This window comes from Musca autumnalis, unplaced genomic scaffold, assembly GCF_047663935.1.
Source record: "Musca autumnalis isolate F117 unplaced genomic scaffold, ASM4766393v1 scaffold_3, whole genome shotgun sequence".
Lineage (NCBI taxonomy): Eukaryota > Metazoa > Arthropoda > Insecta > Diptera > Muscidae > Musca > Musca autumnalis.
Genome location: NW_027411866.1, coordinates 24,854,431 through 24,875,717, shown reverse-complemented (window position 1 = coordinate 24,875,717; position 21,287 = coordinate 24,854,431). Strand labels below are relative to the sequence as shown.

Sequence of the window (21,287 nt, the reverse complement as noted above, 5' to 3'; positions counted from 1 at the left end):
AGAAGAGGTACTAAAAAGCACATCTTCTATGAGGAGAGGTACTAAAAAGCACCTCTTCTATAAGAAGAGGTACTAAAAATTACATCTTCCATGAGAAGAGGTACTAAAAAGAAACTCTTCTATAAGAAGAGGCACTTAAAAACACCCCTTCTAAAAGAAGAGGTACTAAAAAGCACCTCTTCTATAAGAACAGGTACTAAAAAGCACATCTTCTATAAGAAGAGGTACAAAAAAGAAACTCTTCTATAAGAAGAGGTACTAAAAAGCACATCTTCTATGAGAAGAGGTACAAAAAAGAAACTCTTCTATAAGAAGAGGTACTAAAAAGAACATCTTCTATAAGAAGAGATGCCAAAAAGCAGCTCTTCTTTAAGAATAGGTACTAAGAAGCACCTCTTCCATAAGAAGAGGTACTAAACAGGACCTCTCCTATAAGAAGAGGTGCTTTTAGTACCACTTCTATGAGAAGAGGTACTAAAAGCACCTCTTCTATAAGAAGGGGTACTAAAAAGCACATCTTCTATGAGAAGAGGTACTTAGAAGCATCCATTCTAAAATAAGAAGAACCAAAAAGGACCTCTTATATGAAGGGGTACTAAAAGCACATCTTCTATAAGAAGAGGTACTAAAAAGAAATTCTTCTATAAGAAGAGGTACTAAGAAGAAATTCTTCTATAAGAAGAGGTACTAAGAACCACCTCTTCTATGAGAAGAGGTACTAAAAGCACCTCTTCTATAAGAAGATGTACTAAAAAGCCCTCTTCTATAAGAAGAGGTACTAAAAAGCCCTCTTCTATAAGAAGAGGTACTAAAAAGCCCTCTTCTATAAGAAGAGGTACTAAAAAGCAAATCTACTATAAGAAGAGGTACTTAAAAGCACCCCTTCTAAAAGAGAGGTACGAAAAAGCATCTCTTCTATAAGTAGAGGTACTAAAAAGCACCTTAAGAAGAGGTACTAAAAAGCCCTCTTCTACAAGTAGAGGTACTAAAAGCACCACTTCTATGAGAAGAGGTACTAAAAGCACCTCTTCTATGAGAAGAGGTACTAAAAAGAAACTCTTCTATAGGAAGAGCTACTAAACAGCCCTCTTCTATGGAAGGAGGTAATAAAAGCACCTCACCTATAAGAAGAGGTACTAAAAAGCACATCTTCTATAAGAAGAGATACTAAAAATTACATCTTCTATGAGAAGAGGTACTAAAAAGAAACTCTTCTATAAGAAGAGGCACTTAAAAACACCCCTTCTAAAAGAAGAGGTACTAAAAAGTACCTCTTCTACAAGAACAGGTACTAAAAAGCACATCTTCTATGAGAAGAGGTACAAAAAAGAAACTCTTCTATAAGAAGAGGTACTAAAAAGCACATCTTCTATAAGAAGAGGTGCCAAAAAGCAGCTCTTCTATAAGAATAGGTACTAAAAAGCACCTCTTCTATAAGAAGAGGTACTAAACAGTACCTCTCCTATAAGAAGAGGTGCTTTTAGTACCACTTCTATAAGAAGAGGTACTAAAAAGCACATATTCTATGAGAAGAGGTACAAAAAAGAAACTCTTCTATAAAAAGAGGTACTAAAAAGCACATCTTCTACAAAAAAGAAACTCTTCAACAAGAAGAGGTACTAAAAAGCACATCTTCTATAAGAAGAGATGCCAAAAAGGAGCTCTTCTTTAAGAATAGGTACTAAGAAGCACCTCTTCTATAAGAAGAGGTACTAAACAGGACCTCTCCTATAAGAAGAGGTGCTTTTAGTACCACTTCTATGAGAAGAGGTACAAAAAAGAAACTCTTCTATAAGAAGAGGTACTAAAAAGCAAATCTTCTATAAGAAGAGGTACTTAAAAGCACCCATTCTAAAATAAGAAGAACCAAAAAGGACCTCTTATATGAAGGGGTACTAAAAGCACACCTTCTATAAGAAGAGGTACTAAAAAGCCCTCTTCTATAAGAAGAGGTACTAAAAAGAAATTCTTCTATAAGAAGAGGTACTAAGAACCACCTCTTCTATGAGAAGAGGTACTAAAAGCACCTCTTCTATAATAAGATGTACTAAAAAGCACCTCTTGTATAAGAAGAGGTACTAAAAAGCACCTCTTGTATAAGAAGAGGTACTAAAAAGCAAATCTACTATGAGAAGAGGTACTAAAAAAAAACTCTTCTAAAAGAAGAGGTACTTAAAAGCACCCCTTCTAAAAGAGAGGTATGAAAAATCACCTCATCTATAAGAATAGGTACTAAAACGAAACTCTTCTATAAGAAGAGGTACTTCCTATAAGAAGTGGTAGTAAAAACCAGTTCTATAAGAACTAAAAAGCACTTCTTCTATAAGAAAATGTACTTAAAAGCATCCCTCTTCTATAAGAGATACTAAAAAGCACCTTTTCTATAAGATGAGGTACTAAAAAGCACCGCTTCTATAAGAAGAGGTACTAAAAATTGAATTAAAAAGCACCTGTTCTATACGAAGAATTGAATTAAAAAGCACCTGTTCTATAAGAAGATGCACTTAAAAGCACTAAAAAGCATCTCTTCTATAAGAAGAGATACTAAAAACACCTCTTCGGTAAGGAAGGCACTAAGAAGCATCCCTTGATAAGATGCATTGAGAATGTGTATTAGAGGTATCCGTTCTTTAAGAATGGTACAAAAAAAAACCGTCGTATTTGTGAAAGGTCAACAAAGAAGTCCGCCATATTTAAGAAAGGACATCAAAAATCTCGCCTTATTTTAGAGGAGGCTTTGGAAAGCACCACCGTTGTGCACTGGTATGCACACCCGCCTTGAACGCTGAAGGTCGTCGGTTCGATTCCCCGACCAGACAACATCAAACATTTTTCAACGGTGGAAAAATACCCCTCAGTAATCTTGGCGACATTTCTTGAGTATTTCAGGCTTGTAAAACTTCTCTGTAAGTGGTGTCTTAAGACACGACATTCGGACTCGGCGATAAACAGTAGGTCCCATACCATTGAGCTAATATGGGAGAAGTCCCCCTTGTCATTTCTGGGACGTTTTTGGAACAATTTGGAAAGCACCCCTTCATTGAGAAGATGTACTAAAACTCAGAAATAAACTTTACAGTAAGAAGCGTCTTGGTTATGCGAAATATTCCCATTCACCCCTGGCTTGGGTCCTTTGTGAATTATGTCTAATATTATATCACCTCTATATCTATGTTGGTGTAGCAATTAGAAAGGAATTTAAGGAATGATTCACAGGCTATTAAGACCAATTATGACCCGCAACTTGCCGTTTTTTAAGTCTCCATTTGCATTGATGTTGAGAGGATAAGATTTAATCTTAATGGTCGATAAGATACCTGCTGTTTACGGTTAAAGCTTTTAACTTAAGCTACAAATCGGCTATTAAGTTTTCGGATCATAAACGTTTCCCCTCTCCCAAAAATCCCTACAATTTACATTCTGCTACTGTTCTGTTTAGCTTTTGTCCATTTGTTTGCATAATTCCTTTTCCAAATAAGTCGTTATGATGTGTGTGTGTCTTTCCCTAATGAAGGTGTCTTCGTGGACGCCAAGTATACCTAAGCTAAGCATTTTCTACACATCAACACTTTGTTTCCTTTCTAGTCATTTTGCAATGATTGTGTCCATGTGTCTGTCTGTCTTCTAGCCCCACTCATCGTTGTTGCCATCGCCGTCTTGGGGTTTTGTGTATAATTTAACCAATCGTCAGGCGGACTAGATGACAGAGACTACTCCATGTCTGGTCTTTGGTTTGTGTGTTAAGTGCTTTTGCGGGGATTTGTTTTCGTTGTTTCTTCTTCCTTTGCCTTCTTGGTCGGACGGGCCTATTGTGTGTTTGTTGGTTTTTTATTTTAGCATATAAATGGTGGCAAAAAACGGCGTATTTCCGAGTGATTCATCCATGGAGGGAGTCGTCGTCACACACATGTAAAATAATTTACCTTACATGACTGCCTGAATGCCTGCCTCCTTCATTTGGGGGGAGCGATGCAGGGAATTTTTGTTTCATGTGGCATTATTTGCATACAAATATAACGTCAACAAACAACAGCAACAACAACAAGGAACGAACGAACGAACCGTCTAATTCCTCTGTCTTTTATAAACTGGAACATTATGCAAAACTATACATACGACCAACAGACAGACACACAAACAAACTTTATGCCAGCCAAAGCCGGCGAACCTAATGTCTGCACTCTAAAATAGTTTCATTTAGAAGCTTTGAAGCCATGGAGGGTGGATAGATCTTTGTTTGTATTGCATTGAATTTTTAGTGAAATTTAATTGCCGGCAACTATTTAAAGCCTCCTCTGATGGCTGACGACTTCTTTTGTCAGATATGCAATGGTATTCTTTTAAAACGAAATCGTTTCTAGATGTGAGTGATAATTATTATAAATTGACAGGGTGGAGAACTGTTTCAATCCTACCTGAAATTCTAAAGAAGCAGAAGCTCTATTGTTTGAGATTTTCTTCTATGGGATATGTGAAGAGCTATCTGTGTCTTCCCATGTGGCAGAATAAAACTATTTGAAACTGTTATATTTTCCGTTTCCTACTTCCGCTTCTTCCTTTGAACTATTGTTATCCACTAAGGTTAGTGCCTTATATCCATAGTTTGTTGCGGGCTCCTCCCGTATGGGGAAATAATGCTAGAGAACATTGACTGTGGGATTATTAAAAGAAGATAAAAAGAGTTGACAGGAATAATGACCTTTAAATGAAATATGTTGTGAAGAAATTTGGCATTTCTACAAATGGGAAAAGAAAGTGTGCTTTTTCGCACCTCTTCTTATAGAAGAGGGGTTTTTAGTACCTCGTTTTATAGAAGAGGTGCTTTTTAGTACCTCTTTTTATAGAAGAGGTGCTTTTTAGTACCTCTTTTTATAGAAGAGGTGCTTTTTAGTAGCTCTTTTTATAGAAGAGGTGCATTTTAGTACCTCGTTTTATAGAAGAGGTGCTTTTTAGTACCTCTTTTTATAGAAGAGGTGCTTTTTAGTACCTCTTTTTATAGAAGAGGTGCTTTTTAGTACCTCTTTTATAAGAAGAGGTGCTTTTAGTACCTCTTTTATAAGAAGAGGTGCTTTTAGTACCTCTTTTTATAGAAGAGGTGCTTTTTAGTACCTCTTTTTATAGAAGAGGTGCTTTTTAGTACCTCTTTTATAAGAAGAGGTGCTTTTAGTACCTCTTTTATAAGAAGAGGTGCTTTTAGTACCTCTTTTATAAGAAGAGGTGCTTTTAGTACCTCTTCTTATATAAGAGTTGCTTTTTAGTACCTCTTTTATAAGAAGATGTGCTTTTTAGTACCTCTTTTATAAGAAGAGGTGCTTTTTAGTACCTCTTTTATAAGAAGAGGTGCTTTTTAGTACCTCTTTTATAAGAAGAGGTGCTTTTTAGTACCTCTTTTATAAGAAGAGGTGTTTTATAGTACCTCTTCTTATATAAGAGTTGCTTTTTAGTACCTCTTTTATAAGAAGATGTGCTTTTTAGTACCTCTTTTATAAGAAGAGGTGCTTTTTAGTACCTCTTTTATAAGAAGAGGTGCTTTTTAGTACCTCTTTTATAAGAAGAGGTGTTTTATAGTACCTCTTCTTATATAAGAGTTGCTTTTTAGTACCTCTTTTATAAGAAGATGTGCTTTTTAGTACCTCTTTTATAAGAAGAGGTGCTTTTTAGTACCTCTTTTATAAGAAGAGGTGCTTTTAGTACCTCTTTTATAAGAAGAGGTGCTTTTTAGTACCTCTTTTATAAGAAGAGGTGCTTTTTAGTACCTCTTTTATAAGAAGAGGTGTTTTATAGTACCTCTTCTTATATAAGAGTTGCTTTTTAGTACCTCTTTTATAAGAAGATGTGCTTTTTAGTACCTCTTTTATAAGAAGAGGAGCTTTTTAGTACCTCTTTTATAAGAAGAGGTGCTTTTAGTACCTCTTTTATAAGAAGAGGTGCTTTTTAGTACCTCTTTTGTAAGAAGAGGTGCTTTTTAGTACCTCTTTTAGAAGAAGAGGTGCTTTTTAGTACCTCTTTTAGAAGAAGAGGTGTTTTTTAGTACCTCTTTTATAAGAAGAGGTGCTTTTTAGTACCTCTTTTATAAGAAGATGTGCTTTTTAGTACCTCTTATATAAGAAGAGGTGCTTTTTAGTACCTCTTTTATAAGAAGATGTGCTTTTTAGTGCCTCTTTTATAAGAAGAGGTGCTTTTTAGTACCTCTTTTATAAGAAGATGTGCTTTTTAGTACCTCTTTTATAAGAAGAGGTGCTTTTTAGAACCTCTTTTATAAGAAGATGTGCTTTTTAGTACCTCTTTTATAAGAAGAGGTGCTTTTTAGTACCTCTTTTATAAGAAGATGTGCTTTTTAGTACCTCTTTTATAAGAAGAGGTGCTTTTTAGTACCTCTTTTATAAGAAGAGGTGCTTTTTAGTACCTCTTTTAGAAGAAGAGGTGCTTTTTAGTACCTCTTTTAGAAGAAGAGGTGTTTTTAGTACCTCTTTTATAAGAAGAGGTGCTTTTTAGTACCTCTTTTATAAGAAGAGGTGCTTTTTAGTACCTCTTTTATAAGAAGAGGTGCTTTTTAGTACCTCTTTTATAAGAAGAGGTGCTTTTTAGTACCTCTTTTATAAGAAGAGGTGCTTTTTAGTACCTCTTTTATAAGAAGAGGTGCTTTTTAGTACCTCTTTTATAAGAAGAGGTGCTTTTTAGTACCTCTTTTATAAGAAGATGTGCAAAGCACCTTTTCTCTAAGGAGAGGCTCTAAAAAGCACCTCTTCTATAAGAATATGTTCTAAAAAGCACCTCTTCTATAAGAACAGGTTCTAAAAAGCACCTCTTCTATAAGAACAGGTTCTAAAAAGGATCTCTTCTATAGAAAAAGGGTTCTTAAAAACACCTCTTCTATAGAAAGGGGTTCTAAAAAGCTCCACCTGTATAAGAAGAGGCAAAGAAGAGGTACTTAAAAACACCTCTTCTATGAGAAGAGGTACTAAAAAGCATCTCTTCTAAAAGAAGAGTAACTAAAAAGCACCTCTTCTATAAGACGAGGTTCTAAAAGCACCTCTTCTATAAGAATGGTTTTAAAAAGGACCTCTTCTATAAGAAGTTCTAAAAAGCACCTCTTCTATAAGACGAGGTTCTAAAAAGCATATCTTCTATAAGACGAGGTTCTAAAAAGCATATCTTCTATAAGACGAAGTTCTAAAAAACACCACTTCTATAGGAATAGGTTTTATAAAGGGCCTCTTCTATAGATAGACGTTCTTAAAAGCACCTCTTCTATAGAAACAGGTTCCTAAAACACATCATCTATAGAGAAGAGGTGCTTTTTATAACCTCTGCCTAAAGAAGAGCTACCTTTTAAAAACTCTTCCTATGAAAGAGGTGTTTTAGAATCTATTCTTAGAGAAGAGGTGCTTTTTAGAACCTCTTCTTAGAGAAGAGATGCTTTGTGGAACCTCAACTTAGGAACCTCAATTTAGGAGTAATCGTAGCACGACATCACTTCTTGTTGGTTTGACTGACAATATAAGGAATACAGTTAGTGCTGGAGGGTGTTGTGTTTTACTGTCACTGGATTTGGAAAAGGCCTTTGACAAACTAAATCATGCCAAATTGGTTAGCAAACTGCATAGTTTGTATAACTTTTCGTCCTCGGCTTGCAAGTTAATTTTTTCTTATTTGTTCAATAGACGTCAGTACGTCTGTTGTAAAAATAATGTTTCTCGTATGCTTCCAGTGAGTAGTGGTGTTCCTCAGGGGTCTGTTCTTGGCCCGCTGTTGTTTGTGATGTATGTCAATGATTTGTTGAGTTGTATTAATAGTAGGAATTGTATGTCGTTTGCTTTTGCTGATGATGTGCAAATTTTGTTTAAAGGAGAATTTGTGTTTTTGGATGTTCTGCAGTCGTCGATTGATTTTAATGTGAATATGCTGGTTACTTGGTTGTCTTGCAATGGACTCTCCATCAATACTCAGAAAACTAAAGTTATGTTTTTCGGAAACATGCAAGAGGATTCAATAAGTGTTTCCATCTATAGTACTCCTATAAATGTTGTAAGCTCTATGAAATGTCTTGGTTTGTTTCTTGATAGTGGTTTGGTGTTTGATGTGCATGTGAATTCTTTGGTGTCCAAGGTGAACTTTATTCTAAGGAAGTTGTACTGTTTGGACTTAGCTCTGCCTAAGAGCATTAGAATTCAGTTGGTCCATGCACTGATTAAGCCTCACTTTTTGTATTGTGTTGAGATTTTTGGGGGTAGTCCGGGTTGTGCTTTGCGTAAGTTGAAACTTTTGTTCCATAGTGTTATGCGTTATGTGTTCTGTGTTAAACGTCGTGATCATATATCTGCTTATGTGAAAGAGTTTCTTGGCTGCACGTTTGAAAATTTTTTGAGTTTGCGGTCTATGTTATTCTTCTATAAGGTTTTTAAGTTGAAGACCCCTTTATGTGTGTTGAGTCTGTTCACGTTTTCTCGTTCTGAGAGGAACAAACAGATAATTGTTCCGCAGTTGACTCCTTTTTTGGAAAAATCGTTTTATGTTAGAATTTCGCGTGTTTATAACAATCTGCCACCATGTCTCAAGACATTTAATTCCTCCTTAAAATGTTACAAGAATAAATTATGTGCTCATTTTAATCGTAATCAAATACAGCGTTCACAAATGTTGCCTTAGTTTGTAATGATATATTGTTGCATAGCTGATTCTATTAATGATTATTTTGTTATATATTTTCATTTCTTAATTTACATGCTTTTGCTTTTATTTATGTTTAATTCTATTCATGATATGCTAAGAAATATTGTTAGATATAAGTATCTGAGAGTAGTTATTGTATAGCTGTTTTTGGAACCGCTCATGGCCCTATGGGCTAGGTTACTGTGTTTGTCAAATAAAAATTAAAAAAAAAATTAAATTAAATAATTTGGACTGTACACATCGATTTTTGACATGCCGTGATTTTCCAGACTTCACACTGAATAATGCATCGTAGTTCCGTTGATCGGGATACAACTGGCACTTTTTTATAATTTTTGCATTCTTAGGACTACAATTAGCCAAAGCAATGTGTTCTTTGAGGAAAAAATTCCGTTAGTTTTAAATAACACGACGTTAAAATCGAAGTTGCTTATAAGCAACGTTGGGGCCGAAAGGGTTAGAGAAGAGGTGCCTTTTAGAACGTCTTCCTCTAAAAGAAGTGCTTCCTATAGAAGAATGGCTTTTTAGAACCTCTTACTATAGAGAAGAGGTGTCGTTTGGAACCACTTCAAAGAGAAGAGGTGCTGCATGGAAGCACTTCCTAGAGAAGAGGTACTGTGTGGAACCACTTCCTAGAGAAGAAGTGCTTTTAGAACCTCTTATTAGAGTGGAGTTGCTTTTTAAAACATCCTCTAAAACAAACCTCTTCTTAAAATGGAGTTGATTTTTAGAAACTCTTCTTAGAGAAGAGGGGATTTTTGCTATAGAAGAGGTGCATTCAAGAACCTCTTCTTCTGGAGGAGCTGCTTTTTAGAGTCTCTTCCCATAGAAGACGTGCTTTTTAGAACCTCTTCCATTAGAATAGATGGTTTTAAGAACATTTTCCTATAGAAGAGCTGATTTTTAGAACCGCTTCCTATAGAAGAAGTTTTTTTTTTGGGACTCTACATGGACTTGGATCTAATATTGGGACTTTATCCTTTTGATAGCTTTTGTCCCAATCATCCATTTTAGTTTTTTTGAGCTTTTGGGTCACCATGGACCTTACCACGGGGAGTACCTTCGGTAAAAATGTTAAAACGAACCACAAACACATTTTAGACTTGACTTAAGTGAACATTTTCAACTTTTGTGAAAGGGGTACCCGAAGGTGTTGTCGTTTGGCAAAAATTTTGCAATATTCAAAGTTTCGGTCAAATCGGATAATCAATTCGAAGTCATTGCCCTTATCAATCATTTTAGTTGGTGCCAGCAGAGACTTTTTTAGAACTTTTGGACCATTATCAAAACGATCCGTGGCCTTAAACTGTAGTTTTGTAAAAAATGTTCGAATTTGTGTATTCCATATTCGAACCAAATCTATGTCTGGAAAAAATAATACCATGTGTAAAAATTTTTGAGAGTAATTGTGCGCACCATTTTAGTGAAAAGTTTTGAATTTTTTGTGGAGGAGTTACCCGGAGGAGTGGACTAAAAATATGGCCCATCTTCGAACTTGATGTAAGTTTGGAGAAATTATTACCAAGTGCATGGCTTAAGAGTTACGAGTCAAACAGACAGACGGAAGTTGAATTGATTTCAATAACCATTGTTTTGTATTTGATTGTATATACCGTGGTTAACCTAAAGGCTGAGGGAGGGCACTAACATATATTATTTTGCCATTTTAATACAAAAAAAAAATATACTAAAAACTTTTACATTTTGATTCCACATTGCATTACCTTCCATTTTTCATAAAAAAAAATGAAACAAAAAATTAAAAAATATACATTTTAAAATTCCAAACTTACCATTTATCAAATTCATGCCATCGAACTCATCCTGATCCAATTCCTGTTGTAAATCACCCATATCGAAGCCAACACCGCCGCCGCCTCCACCTACGCCAACGCCACCACCACTGCCTCCAAAGTTGTTAATGCCAGCACCAAAGGCTGCTAAATTACCATCATCTGAGCCGCCAATCGGTGAGCCAAGTTTGTCCTTTTGTATGACAACATCCACGTTGCCCAGGCGCATTAAATCTGCCATTTTGGGAGGCAAGGGTAAAATATTGGGTAGAATTTTGAATGTTTTTTATTAAATTACAGCAAAGGTAGAAAAAGGTATGGGTATGGATGTGAGGGAGAAGCAAGCTGGTGATGCAAACGAAGCAGACCGTTTGTTTAGCTTAATGCAATATGGCAAATATGACACACAAAGTTATGTATTTGTCGATAATGACCAGGTTGGTTAGGTATGGATGTATGGCTATGAGATGGGAACACAACAAACGTGTGTTACAATAACGTTGTTCTTTTCCTCTTCTTCCTGGCGCTGATGATTATGCCAATTGATTAATGAGTATGGCCAATACCAAGAAAATCCTCTGATGAAAATTAGCAAGTATGATGAGGATGCTTAGTGATTCTTGAAATTTCTCTTGAATCTGTAGAGAAAATCTACTTTTGTTGTTGTTTTGTTTAATAAATATGGCAGTGTTTTTAAAGGTTACTAGTTTTTGTTGCCTTCTTTTTTTATTTGGCACGCTTTGGCTTAAATTGAGGTTGACTTGTTTGTTTGTTGGTTGTTAAGTTAATGATTTATTTTATCTTCTTCGCGTTTCCGTTTTCTGCGTAAACTTTTTCTTAATCGCTTAGTTTGCACCTTTTCGTTATAGTTTCTGGCAAATTGCAACATTCCAGACAAGTGTCATGCATGTGTGTGACTGACTGATGCTGCGAACTGATGAAGTTGATGATGCTGTTGCTGCTGCTGGTGTTGTTTTTCAGCACAAAAAATGCCTAAAGGAGGCAGTGTTCCATTTCATTGTTTGTTGTTGCTGTTGTTGCACTTCTACTTCAAAGAGGATTTTCTTTACAAAAAAAATAAGCAGGACAAGTGATGTCCAAAGAATGTTGTTTTCTTTACAATGCACTGCTGTAAGGGATACTTTCCCTATCACTCTTTGCTGGTGAAACAAATATTTCTTTTTGTTATGGAATTCTTGGCAAAGAAATGAGGTTCTCATTGACTTAAGGAGGCCCCATTTTAATGCCGTGTTGTTGTTGTTATTTGGTGAATATTGTTATTGTTGTTTTTATTTTTTATTGTTGATGATGATAATGAGAAAGCAGTGCAAATATTTCGCTTATTGTGAGAACTTAATGAGTTGCATTTGGCTATATGAAGAAAGATGTTGTTAGTATTCTCTCTCTTAGTGACAGTAAAATGACAATTGGTGCAGGGATGATATTAAGCTGTAATTAGAGAGCACATGGTTATGAGTTAGTTTTGAATTCCCTAAGGGAATGATGAACTAAAAATATGCCCAAAAAAAGTTTTTCATACGTCCGAATATGCAGCTCTTCTAAAGAAATTTGTTACAAAAATACATTATTCTTTACAAATATAAAACAAACAATGGATATTCTGTACTAACATGTACTAAACATTGTAAGCATGTATTGTCAGTAAGCATAGACTAGCACCCGAAGAACATCATATCGTTGTAATCAGATTCACAAGAACTACAGTCGAAATCGCTTATAACGTCGGTCAAGGGACCGACGGAATTTGTCGCTATAACTAATATGTCGTAATAAGCGATCGGGCTATAAAGGGCCCCCAAGATTTGGGACTTTTGGATATCGTCGTTATAACCGATATGACGTTATAAACGAGGACGTTATAAGCGATTTCGACTGTACCTTCGTTGAAAATTTCAAAACAATCCTCGAACAGCCCTAAAACTGCACTAAAACGAAAATTTTAAACTTTTATGCAGGAGGACCTGAGAAATTTGTCCAACATAATCTATCTTCTAACATTATTTAAGCCTAAGAGATTTTTAGGATTTTTTAGGGCTTTTGGGTCACTCTGTCAGAAAGCTTGGACTTCCCACAAAAAACATATCGTTATAACCAGAATCACAAGTACTAGCTTCGATTACGTTTTCAAAGCAATCCTCGAACATCCCTTAAACCTCATTTAAGCGAAAATTTAAAACTTTTGTGGGGGTGGTACCAGTAAGAGTTGTTTGATTTTGCCCACCATCGAACTTGATTAAATTTTGAGAGAAATATTACGATATGCAATGATTAGGCTAATGTCAGTCACTCCCTTCGATAGTTAGCGTGCCAGCCATTTTAGTTGTTCATCGTAGTTTGTTTATAGCATTTGGATCACTATGTCTCGAAGTTTGAACTTGTCCACAAACAAGTAAAAAAGTATCAGTCGGCTTTGCCGACCGAGATATACCCTCAGCCTGTGTATATTGAAACAATTTTTTTTCCAAAAAACGCATGTATTTAGGGAGTTTTAAGAATTTTGGGCGTTTGACTGACAAAAATGTTGATTAGGATTTAATATCAAAAGTTTTGCGGAGGAGATACTAAAAAGAATGGATCTCCAGCCACTACATATGGTACCATAGGGGTTTTTTAGAACTTCAGGGATGTTTGCTCAAGAAGTATGAACTTGCCCCTGAAACAACTTTTACCATCGCAATTGAGGCAGCAATGCAAGTTGCTTCAACAAAAATCAAAGTGATTCGAAAGCAGGTCTTAAAGTGAACATGTATCCGAAATTTTGAGTGGGAGGTACCGGATGGAGTGGACAAATATAGTCCATATTTGAACCTGATCTATATCTGGTAGATATATTAGGATGTGTAAAGTATGGACCAATTCGGCCACTCTCTTCAAGAGTTATCGTACGCACAATTTTTCCGAACATTTTTGAACTTTTGTGGGGGAGGTACCTGAAGGAGTGGACCGATATGGCTTATCTTCGAACTTAAACTATGTTTGGACAAAATATTACTAAGGCCAAACTTTGGACCGAATCGGCAGACCTGTTCGAGAGTTATTTTGCCCTCTAACCTCCTCACACGGTGTCATAGGGGTTTTTTGCACCTTTCAGGCTATTTTCTCAGGAAGTATGGACTTGCCCCTGATGAAACTTATACCGTCGTATGGAGGGCAGTGAATACAAGTTGCTAAAGCAAAAATCAAAGCGATTCGAGAGATGTTCCTAAACTGAACTTTTCCAAAATTTTGTGTGGGAGGTACCCGACGGAGTGGACCGATTGAGTCCATATTAAAACCTGATCTAAGTCTGGTACACGCTCCACGATGGGCAAAGTATGGACCAAATCGGTTACACCCTTCAAGAGTTATCGTGCGTACAAATTTTCCGAACATTTTCGAACTTTTGTGGGGGAGGTACCGGAAAGAGTGGACCGATATAGCTCATCTTCGAACTTAAACTAAGTTTGGACAAAATATTACGAAAGCCAAAATTTGAACCGAATCGGTTCATCCCTTCGAGAGTTATCGTGCGCTCCAGCCAGCCAGACAGACAGACGGACGGACATTGCTCAATCGACTCCAAATTGTCTGAAACACATTTCGTCCAAACATACTTGGGGTCTAAAACCATTATTTCGATGAGGCACATTTTGCCCGTATGAAAGTGTATATACCCTTCATAGCCTAAAGGCTGAGGGTATAAAAACAATATATCGCTATAAACAGGAAGGTGCTCCTTAGGTGAAAATTTCAAAATCATCCTGATACAGCTCACAAACTGCACTTAAGGGGTTATGGCCACTTACAAATTTTAGAAAATCGAAAATTTTTTATTGTCTCATTTTAAAGTACAGGTGAATAGAATATGTTGCAAAATTAGCTAAGATATGAGCGTTGGAAAGAGAAAATTCATTGTGATTTGTATGTAACATCGAAGTTTTAAACGCGGTTTTCTCGAAATGGCTTTTTTGAATGCGGTGCCCCACTGTAGCTCGAAAACGGATCTTCCGATCTTCAAATGTTTTTATGGGATTATTATTATATATATAAAAAGCTTGTACTTAAGCGAAAGATTTAAAAAAAATTGACGGATTTATGGCGAAAAAACTATCCATTTTTTTAGTTAAAATCGAAATTTTGACTTTAACAGTTCACAATTGGATAAATGGATATTTTTTTAATTCCGTTTCGTTTAAAGACAAGATTACATACATACATATGTTCCCACAACATCCCCGAAGGGGCAAGGGAGACTTCTCTCATGTCAATGAGTGCACGCCGAAGGCGGACGTGCTAACCATTGCACCACGGTGGCCCCAAAGACAAGATTTTTAGGTTCTAAATGTTCCCACAAAAACATATGCTGATCGGTTTATTTGTTTTCGAGCTACAGTGGGCATCGCAAAGCCATTTTAGGTAGCGTAGACTTTTGTTAGAGCTTTTGTAGTGGAAAGTTAGCGAGCATGGATATGCCCACGAAAAACATCATATCGCTGTATACAGGACAACATGGGCATCCCTTGAAAAAATAAAAATAAAAAAGCTTTAGGAAATTTTTTCAAAACGATCCCCAACAGCCTTAAATTGCTTTTGTGAGGGAGGTGGTATCCAAAGACAGACCTTCGTGGAACTTGATGTACTTTTGGAAGAAATTTTACGAAGTGCTGAGTTTCGGCTAATTCAGGTACGTTATATGTAAGTTACCGTGCTCGTTGTAGCAAGGAGGATATATTAGTTATTATATACTTGTATTTTTATTACCTCTTCCTATAGAAAAGGTGCTTTTTAGTACATCTTCGTATAGAAGAGGTGCTTTTTGTACCTAGAAAAGCACCTCTTCTATAGAAAAGGTGATTTTTAGAAACTCATCCTATGGAAGAAACTCTTCCTATAGAAGATGTGCTTTTTAGAATTTCTTCACATAGAAGTGATGCTTAATGGAACCTCTTCCTATAGAAGAAGTGTTTTTAGAACATCTTCCTATAGAAGATGTGCTTTTTAGAACCTCTTCTTATATAAGAAGTGCTTTTTAGTATCTCTCCTATTGAAGAGGTGCTTTTTAGAAAATCTTCCTATAGAAGAGGTGCTTTTTAGAACCTCTTCCTATAGAGGAAGTATTTTTAGAACCTCTTCCTATGCAAGAGGTGCTTTTTAGAAACTCTTCCTGTAGAAGAGGTGCTTTTTAGAACCTCTTCCTATAGAAGAGGTGCTTTTTAGAACCTCTTCCTATAGAAGAGGTGTTTTTTAGAACCTCTTCCTATACAAGAGTTGCTTTTTAGAACCTCTTCCTATAATAGAGTTGCTTTTTAGTACATTTTCTTATAGAAGAGGAGCTTTTTAGTACCTCTTCTTATAGAAGAAGGGCATTTTAGTACCGCTTCTTATAGAAGAGGTGCTTTTTAGTATTTCTTCTTATAGAAGAGGCGCATTTTAGTACCTCTTCTTATAGAAGAGGTCATTTTAACAACATCTTATAGAAGACGTGCTTATAAGAACCTCTTCCTATGGAAGAGGTGCTTTTTAGAACCTGTTCTTATAATAGAGGAGCTTTTTAGTACATTTTCTTATAGATGAGGTGATTTTTAGTACCCCTTCTTATAGAAGAGGCGCATTTTAGTACCTCTTCTTATCGAAGAGGTGCTTTTTAGAACATCTTCCTGTAGAAGAGGTGCTTTTTAGAACCTCTTCGTCTGCAAGAGGTGATTTTTAGAAACACTTCCTGTGGAAGAGATGCTTTTTAAAACCTCTTCCTATATAAAAGGTGATTTTAGAACCTCTTCCTATAGAAAAAAAGGTGCTTTTTAGAACCTCTTCCTATAGAAGATGGGCTTTTTAGTATCTCTCCTTATGGAAGAGGTGCTTTTTAGAACCTCTTCCTATGGAAGAGGTGCTTTTTAGATCCTCTTCCTATAGAAGAGTGCTTTTAAGAACCTCTTCCTATAGAAAAGGAGCTTTTTAGAATCTCTTCCTACAGATGATGAGCTTTTTAGTATCTCTTCTTATGGAAGAGCTGTTTGTTAGAACCTCTTCCTGTAGAAGAGGTGCTTTTTAGAGCCTCTTCCTATAGAAAATGAGCTTTTTAGAATCTCTTCTTATGGAAGAGGTGTTTGGTAGAAACTCTTCCTATAGAAAAGGTGCTTTTTAGTATCTCTTCTTATAGAAGAGGTGCTTTTTAGAACCTCTTCCTATAGAAGAGATGCATTTTAGAACCTCTTCCCAGCAAAATTTATTTGAAGTTGTTCCTTGTGAAGTAGTGATTGAATAGCTTTTTTTGAAGCAGTCCACGCCGAGTCATGAAAAATGCAGTCCGTTCTTCACATTTTGACAATGTCCGATTTGAATCCATTTCATAAATTTTTCACATTTTAGAAATTTCAAAATTTTGCAAAAAAAAAAAAAAACTTAACAAGACAAAGAACTTAATTTGTTTCTTGTTAATTATAATAACAGCAATATGTTTGCATCCATAAAAAGTAATTTGTATACAAAAAATAATAAAAGTGATTTCGAACTACATCTTTGTTTGTAGCCAAAGAAGTAGTTGAATCATATGTTGTTGTGATTTATTCACTACAAAGAACTAATGCAAAATGTGTGCTTAAGAAGTAAATTAGACAGTATCCTCACTGCACCATGCCCTTGTAAAAATCATGACTTCTTTCACGTAAAAAGATGTAGTCCGGAATCACTTGCACTCATGATTTAACTACTTCTTTGGCTACAAACATTTTGCTGGGTTCTTATAGAAGAGGTGCTTTTTAGAATTTCTTCACATGGAAGCGGTGCTTAATAGAACCTCTTCCTATAGAAGAAGTGATTTTTAGAACCTCTTCCTATAGAAGAGGTGCTCTTTAGTATCTCTTCTTATAGAAGAGATGATTTTTAGAACCACTTCCTATAGAAGAGGTGCTTTTAGAATCTCTTCCTATAGATGATGTGTTTTTTAGTATCTCTTCTTATGGAAGAAGTGTTTGTTAGAACCTCTTCCTATGGAAGAGGTGCTTTTTACTATCTCTTCTTATGGAAGAGGTACTTTTTAGAATCTCTTAATATAGAAAAGGTGCTTTTAGAACCTCTTCCTATAGAAAAGGTGCTTTTTAGAACCTCTTCTTATAGAAGAGGTGCTCTTTAGTATCTATTCTTATAGAAGAGCTGCTTTTTAGAACCTCTTCCTATAGAAGAGGTGCTCTTTAGAACCTCTTCCTATAGAAGATGTGCTTTTTGGTTTCTCTTCTTATGGAAGAGGTGCTTTTTAGAAACTCTTCCTGTAGAAGAGGTACTTTTTAGAGCCTCTTCCTATAGAAAAGGAGCTTTTTAGAATCTCTTCCTATAGATGATGTGCTTTTTAGTATGTCTTCTTATGGAAGAGGTGTTTGTTAGAACCTCTTCCTATGGAAGAGGTGCTTTTTAGAAACTCTTCCTATAGAAAAGGTGCTTTTTAGTATCTCTTCTTATAGAGGAGTTGTTTTTTAGTATCTCTTCTTATAGAAGAGGTGCCTTTTAGAACAACTTCCTATAGAAGAGGGGCTTTTTAGAAACTCTTCCTATAGAAGAGATGCATTTTAGAACCTCTTCTTATAGAAGAGGTGCTTTTTAGAATTTCTTCACATGGAAGCGGTGCTTAATAGAACCTCTCCCTATAGAAGAAGTGCTTTTTAGAACCTCTTCCTATAGAAGAGGTGCTTTTTAGAACATCTTCTTATGGAAGAGGTGCTCTTTATTATCTCTTCTTATAGAAGAGCTGCTTTTTAGAACCTCTTCCTATAGAAGAGGTGCTTTTTAGAACCACTTCCTATAGAAAAAGAGCTTTTTAGAATCTCTTCCTATAGATTATGTGTTTTTTAGTATCTCTTCTTATGGAAGAGGTGTTTATTAGAACCACTTCCTATAGAAGAGGTGCTTTTTAGAAACTCTTCCTATAGATGATGTGTTTTTTAGTATCTCTTCTTATGGAAGAGGTGTTTGTTAGAACCACTTCCTATAGAAGAGGTGCTTTTTAGAAACTCTTCCTAAAGAAAAGGTGCTTTTTAGTATCTCTTCTTATAGAAGAGGTGCCTTTTAGAACCTCTTCCTATAGAAGAGGTGTTTTTTAGAACATCTTCTCATAGAAGAGGTGCTCTTTAGTATCTCTTCGTTTAGAAGAGCAGATTTTTAGAACCTCTTCCTATAGAAGAGATGCATTTTAGAACCTCTTCTTATAGAAGAGGTGCTTTTTAGAATTTCTTCACATGGAAGCGGTGCTTAATAGAACCTCTTCCTATAGAAGAAGTGCTTTTTAGAACCTCTTCCTATAGAAGAGGTGTTTTTTAGAAACTCTTCCTATAGAAAAGGTGCTTTTTAGAAACTCTTCCTGTAGAAGAAGTGCTTTTTAGAACATCTTCTTATAGAAGAGGTGCTCTTTAGTATCTCTTCTTATAGAAGAGCTGCTTTTTAGAACCACATCCTATAGAAGAGGTGCTTTTTAGTACCTCTTCATATAGAAGAGGCGCATTTTGAACCTCTTATAGAAGTGGTGTTTTTAGGACCGCTTCCTATACGCGAGGTGCTTTTTAGAACCTCTACTTATAGAAGATATCATTTTAAGAATATCTTCTTATAGAAGACGTGCTTTTAAGAACCTCTTCCTATGGAAGAGGTGCTTTTTAGAAACTTTTCCTATAGAAGATGTGCTTTTTAGTGTCTGTTCTTATGGAAGTTGTGCTTTTAGAACATCTTCCTATGCAAGCGGTGCTTTTTAGAAACTCTTCCTGTAGAAGAGGTGCTTTTTAGAACATCTTCTTAGAACCTCTTCCTATAGAAGAGGTGCTTTTTAGAAACTCTTCCAATAGAAGAGGTGCCTTCTAAACCCCTTCCAATAGAAGAGATGCATGTTAGAACCTCTTCCGATAGAAGAAGTGCTTTTTAGAACTTCTTCCTATAGAAGAGATTGTTGTTGTAACTGTGTTTATTATTATGTTTGTATGTTCGTTCAACTGTTCAATCTGGCTCTGGGTCTATCTCCAGTTCAAGGAAAATGGCTGCTTCGATGGTATGTAGCCACAGATCCACTGGAGTTAGATGAGTAGGTTTGGCGGTAACTTCCCTGGTGACATCTAAGGGACTGAACACCTATTTAACCGATCTTACCACATTTTTCCACTCGAGGAATATGCCGATTTCCGCCATAAAATCTACAGCCACTTTCTCTGTTCAGCACATGGACAGCTCAGTTTGGACGAGAGTTGAATGTCATTTTCGACAGTAGCAGAATTCCGACCACAAACTGCCCCTAAATTTTAGGGGTCACATTTGATACTACATTCAAGTCGTGCGCACACGACACAACTATCTGCGACGAACTGAAAAGCAGGAACAATGTCCTCAAGTCCCTAGCCGGCAGCACTTGGGGTGCAAATAAAGAAACCTTGTTGACCACATATAACGCGATAAGTCGGTCTGTGGTAAGCTATGCGGCTCCAGTTTGGTTCCCGAGATTATGTGATACGAATTAGAAAAAGATTCAAACCTGTCAGAATGCCGCCCTGAGAACAGCAACAGTGTGCCTCCTCAAGTCTTCAGTCGGCCATCTACATAAGGAGGCTAAGATTCTTCCAGTACAGCAACACAATGAGATGCTTTCGTTGCAATACTTGTTTGGGTGTTAGCGAGAGAGTCAACCCAATCACCATCTGGTGGGTATGCCCGACGACACATTCAGCCACAACAGGAAGGATCTAGAGGGAGAGGTCCAGCAATACAGAAGAGAACCCCTAGATCAACATGCGTGCATATAGAAGAGGTGATTTTTAGTACCTCTTCTTATTGAAGATGTGCTTTATAGTACCTCTCTTGCCGATGAGGTGCTTTTTAGTGCCTCTTCTTACAGAAGAGACGCTTTTTGGTACGTCTTCGTATAGAAGAGGTGCTTTTTAGTACCTCTTCCTATAGAAGAGGTGCTTTTAGCACTTCTTCTTATAGAATAGGTGATTTTTAGTACCTCTTCTTATAGAAGAAGTGCTTTTTAAGACCTCTTTCTATACATGAGGTGCTTTTTAGAACATCTTCCTATAGGAGAGGTGATTTTAAGAACCTCTTCCTATAGGATAGGTGATTTTAAGAACCTCTTCCTATAGAAGAAGTGCTTTTTGGAATCTCTTCCTATAGAAGACGTGCTTTTTAGAAACTCTTCCTATAGAAAAGGTGCTTTTTAGCATCTCTTCTTATAGAAGAGTTGCTTTTTAGTATCTCTTCTTATAGTAGAGGTGCTTTTTAAAACCTCTTCCTATAGAAGAGATGCTTTTATTACCTCTTCCGGTAGAAGTGGTATTTTTAGTGCCTCTTCTTATAGAAGTGGTGTTTTTTAGTGCCTCTTCTTATAGGAGAAATGCTTTTTGGAATCTCTTCCTATAGAAGAGGTGCTTTTTAGTACCTCTTCTTATAGAAGAGTTGCTTTTTAGTATCTCTTCTTATAGAAGAGGTGCTTTTTAGAACCTCTTCCTATAGAAGAGGTGCTTCTTAGAATCTCTTCCTATAGAAGAGGTGCTTTTTAGACCCTCTTCCTATAGAAGAAGTGCTTTATAGTACCTCTTCTTACAGAAGAGACGCTTTTTAGTGCGTCTTCTTATAGAAGAGGAGTTTTTTTAGAAACTCTGCTTATAGAAGTGGTGCTTTTTAGTACGTCTTCTTATAGAAGAGGTGCTTTTTAGTACCTCTTCTTCCTATAGAAGAGGTGCTTCTTAGAATCTCTTCCTATAGAAGAGGTGCTTTTTAGAACCTCTTCCTATAGAAGAAGTGCTTTATAGTACCTCTTCTTACAGAAGAGACGCTTTTTAGTACGTCTTC

The 21,287-nt window shown here is 36.2% G+C and overlaps 1 protein-coding gene across 4 annotated transcripts in view; it reads right to left on the bottom strand.

Annotated features, from left to right (window-relative positions):
• The window catches only part of vap (RAS p21 protein activator vap), a 79,881-nt gene that overhangs the window by 56,020 nt on the left and 2,574 nt on the right, over window positions 1-21,287 (bottom strand). For 2 of the 4 annotated variants that reach the window (XM_073976377.1, XM_073976371.1), the window contains exon 2: window positions 10,467-10,700. In XM_073976377.1, coding sequence (XP_073832478.1) covers window positions 10,467-10,695 — 229 coding nt within the window. In that variant the 5' untranslated portion in view covers window positions 10,696-10,700. Of the gene's footprint in view, window positions 1-10,466; window positions 10,841-21,287 lie in introns of those variants that run through there. The other 2 variants (XM_073976370.1, XM_073976376.1) reach the window with 1 other exon arrangement.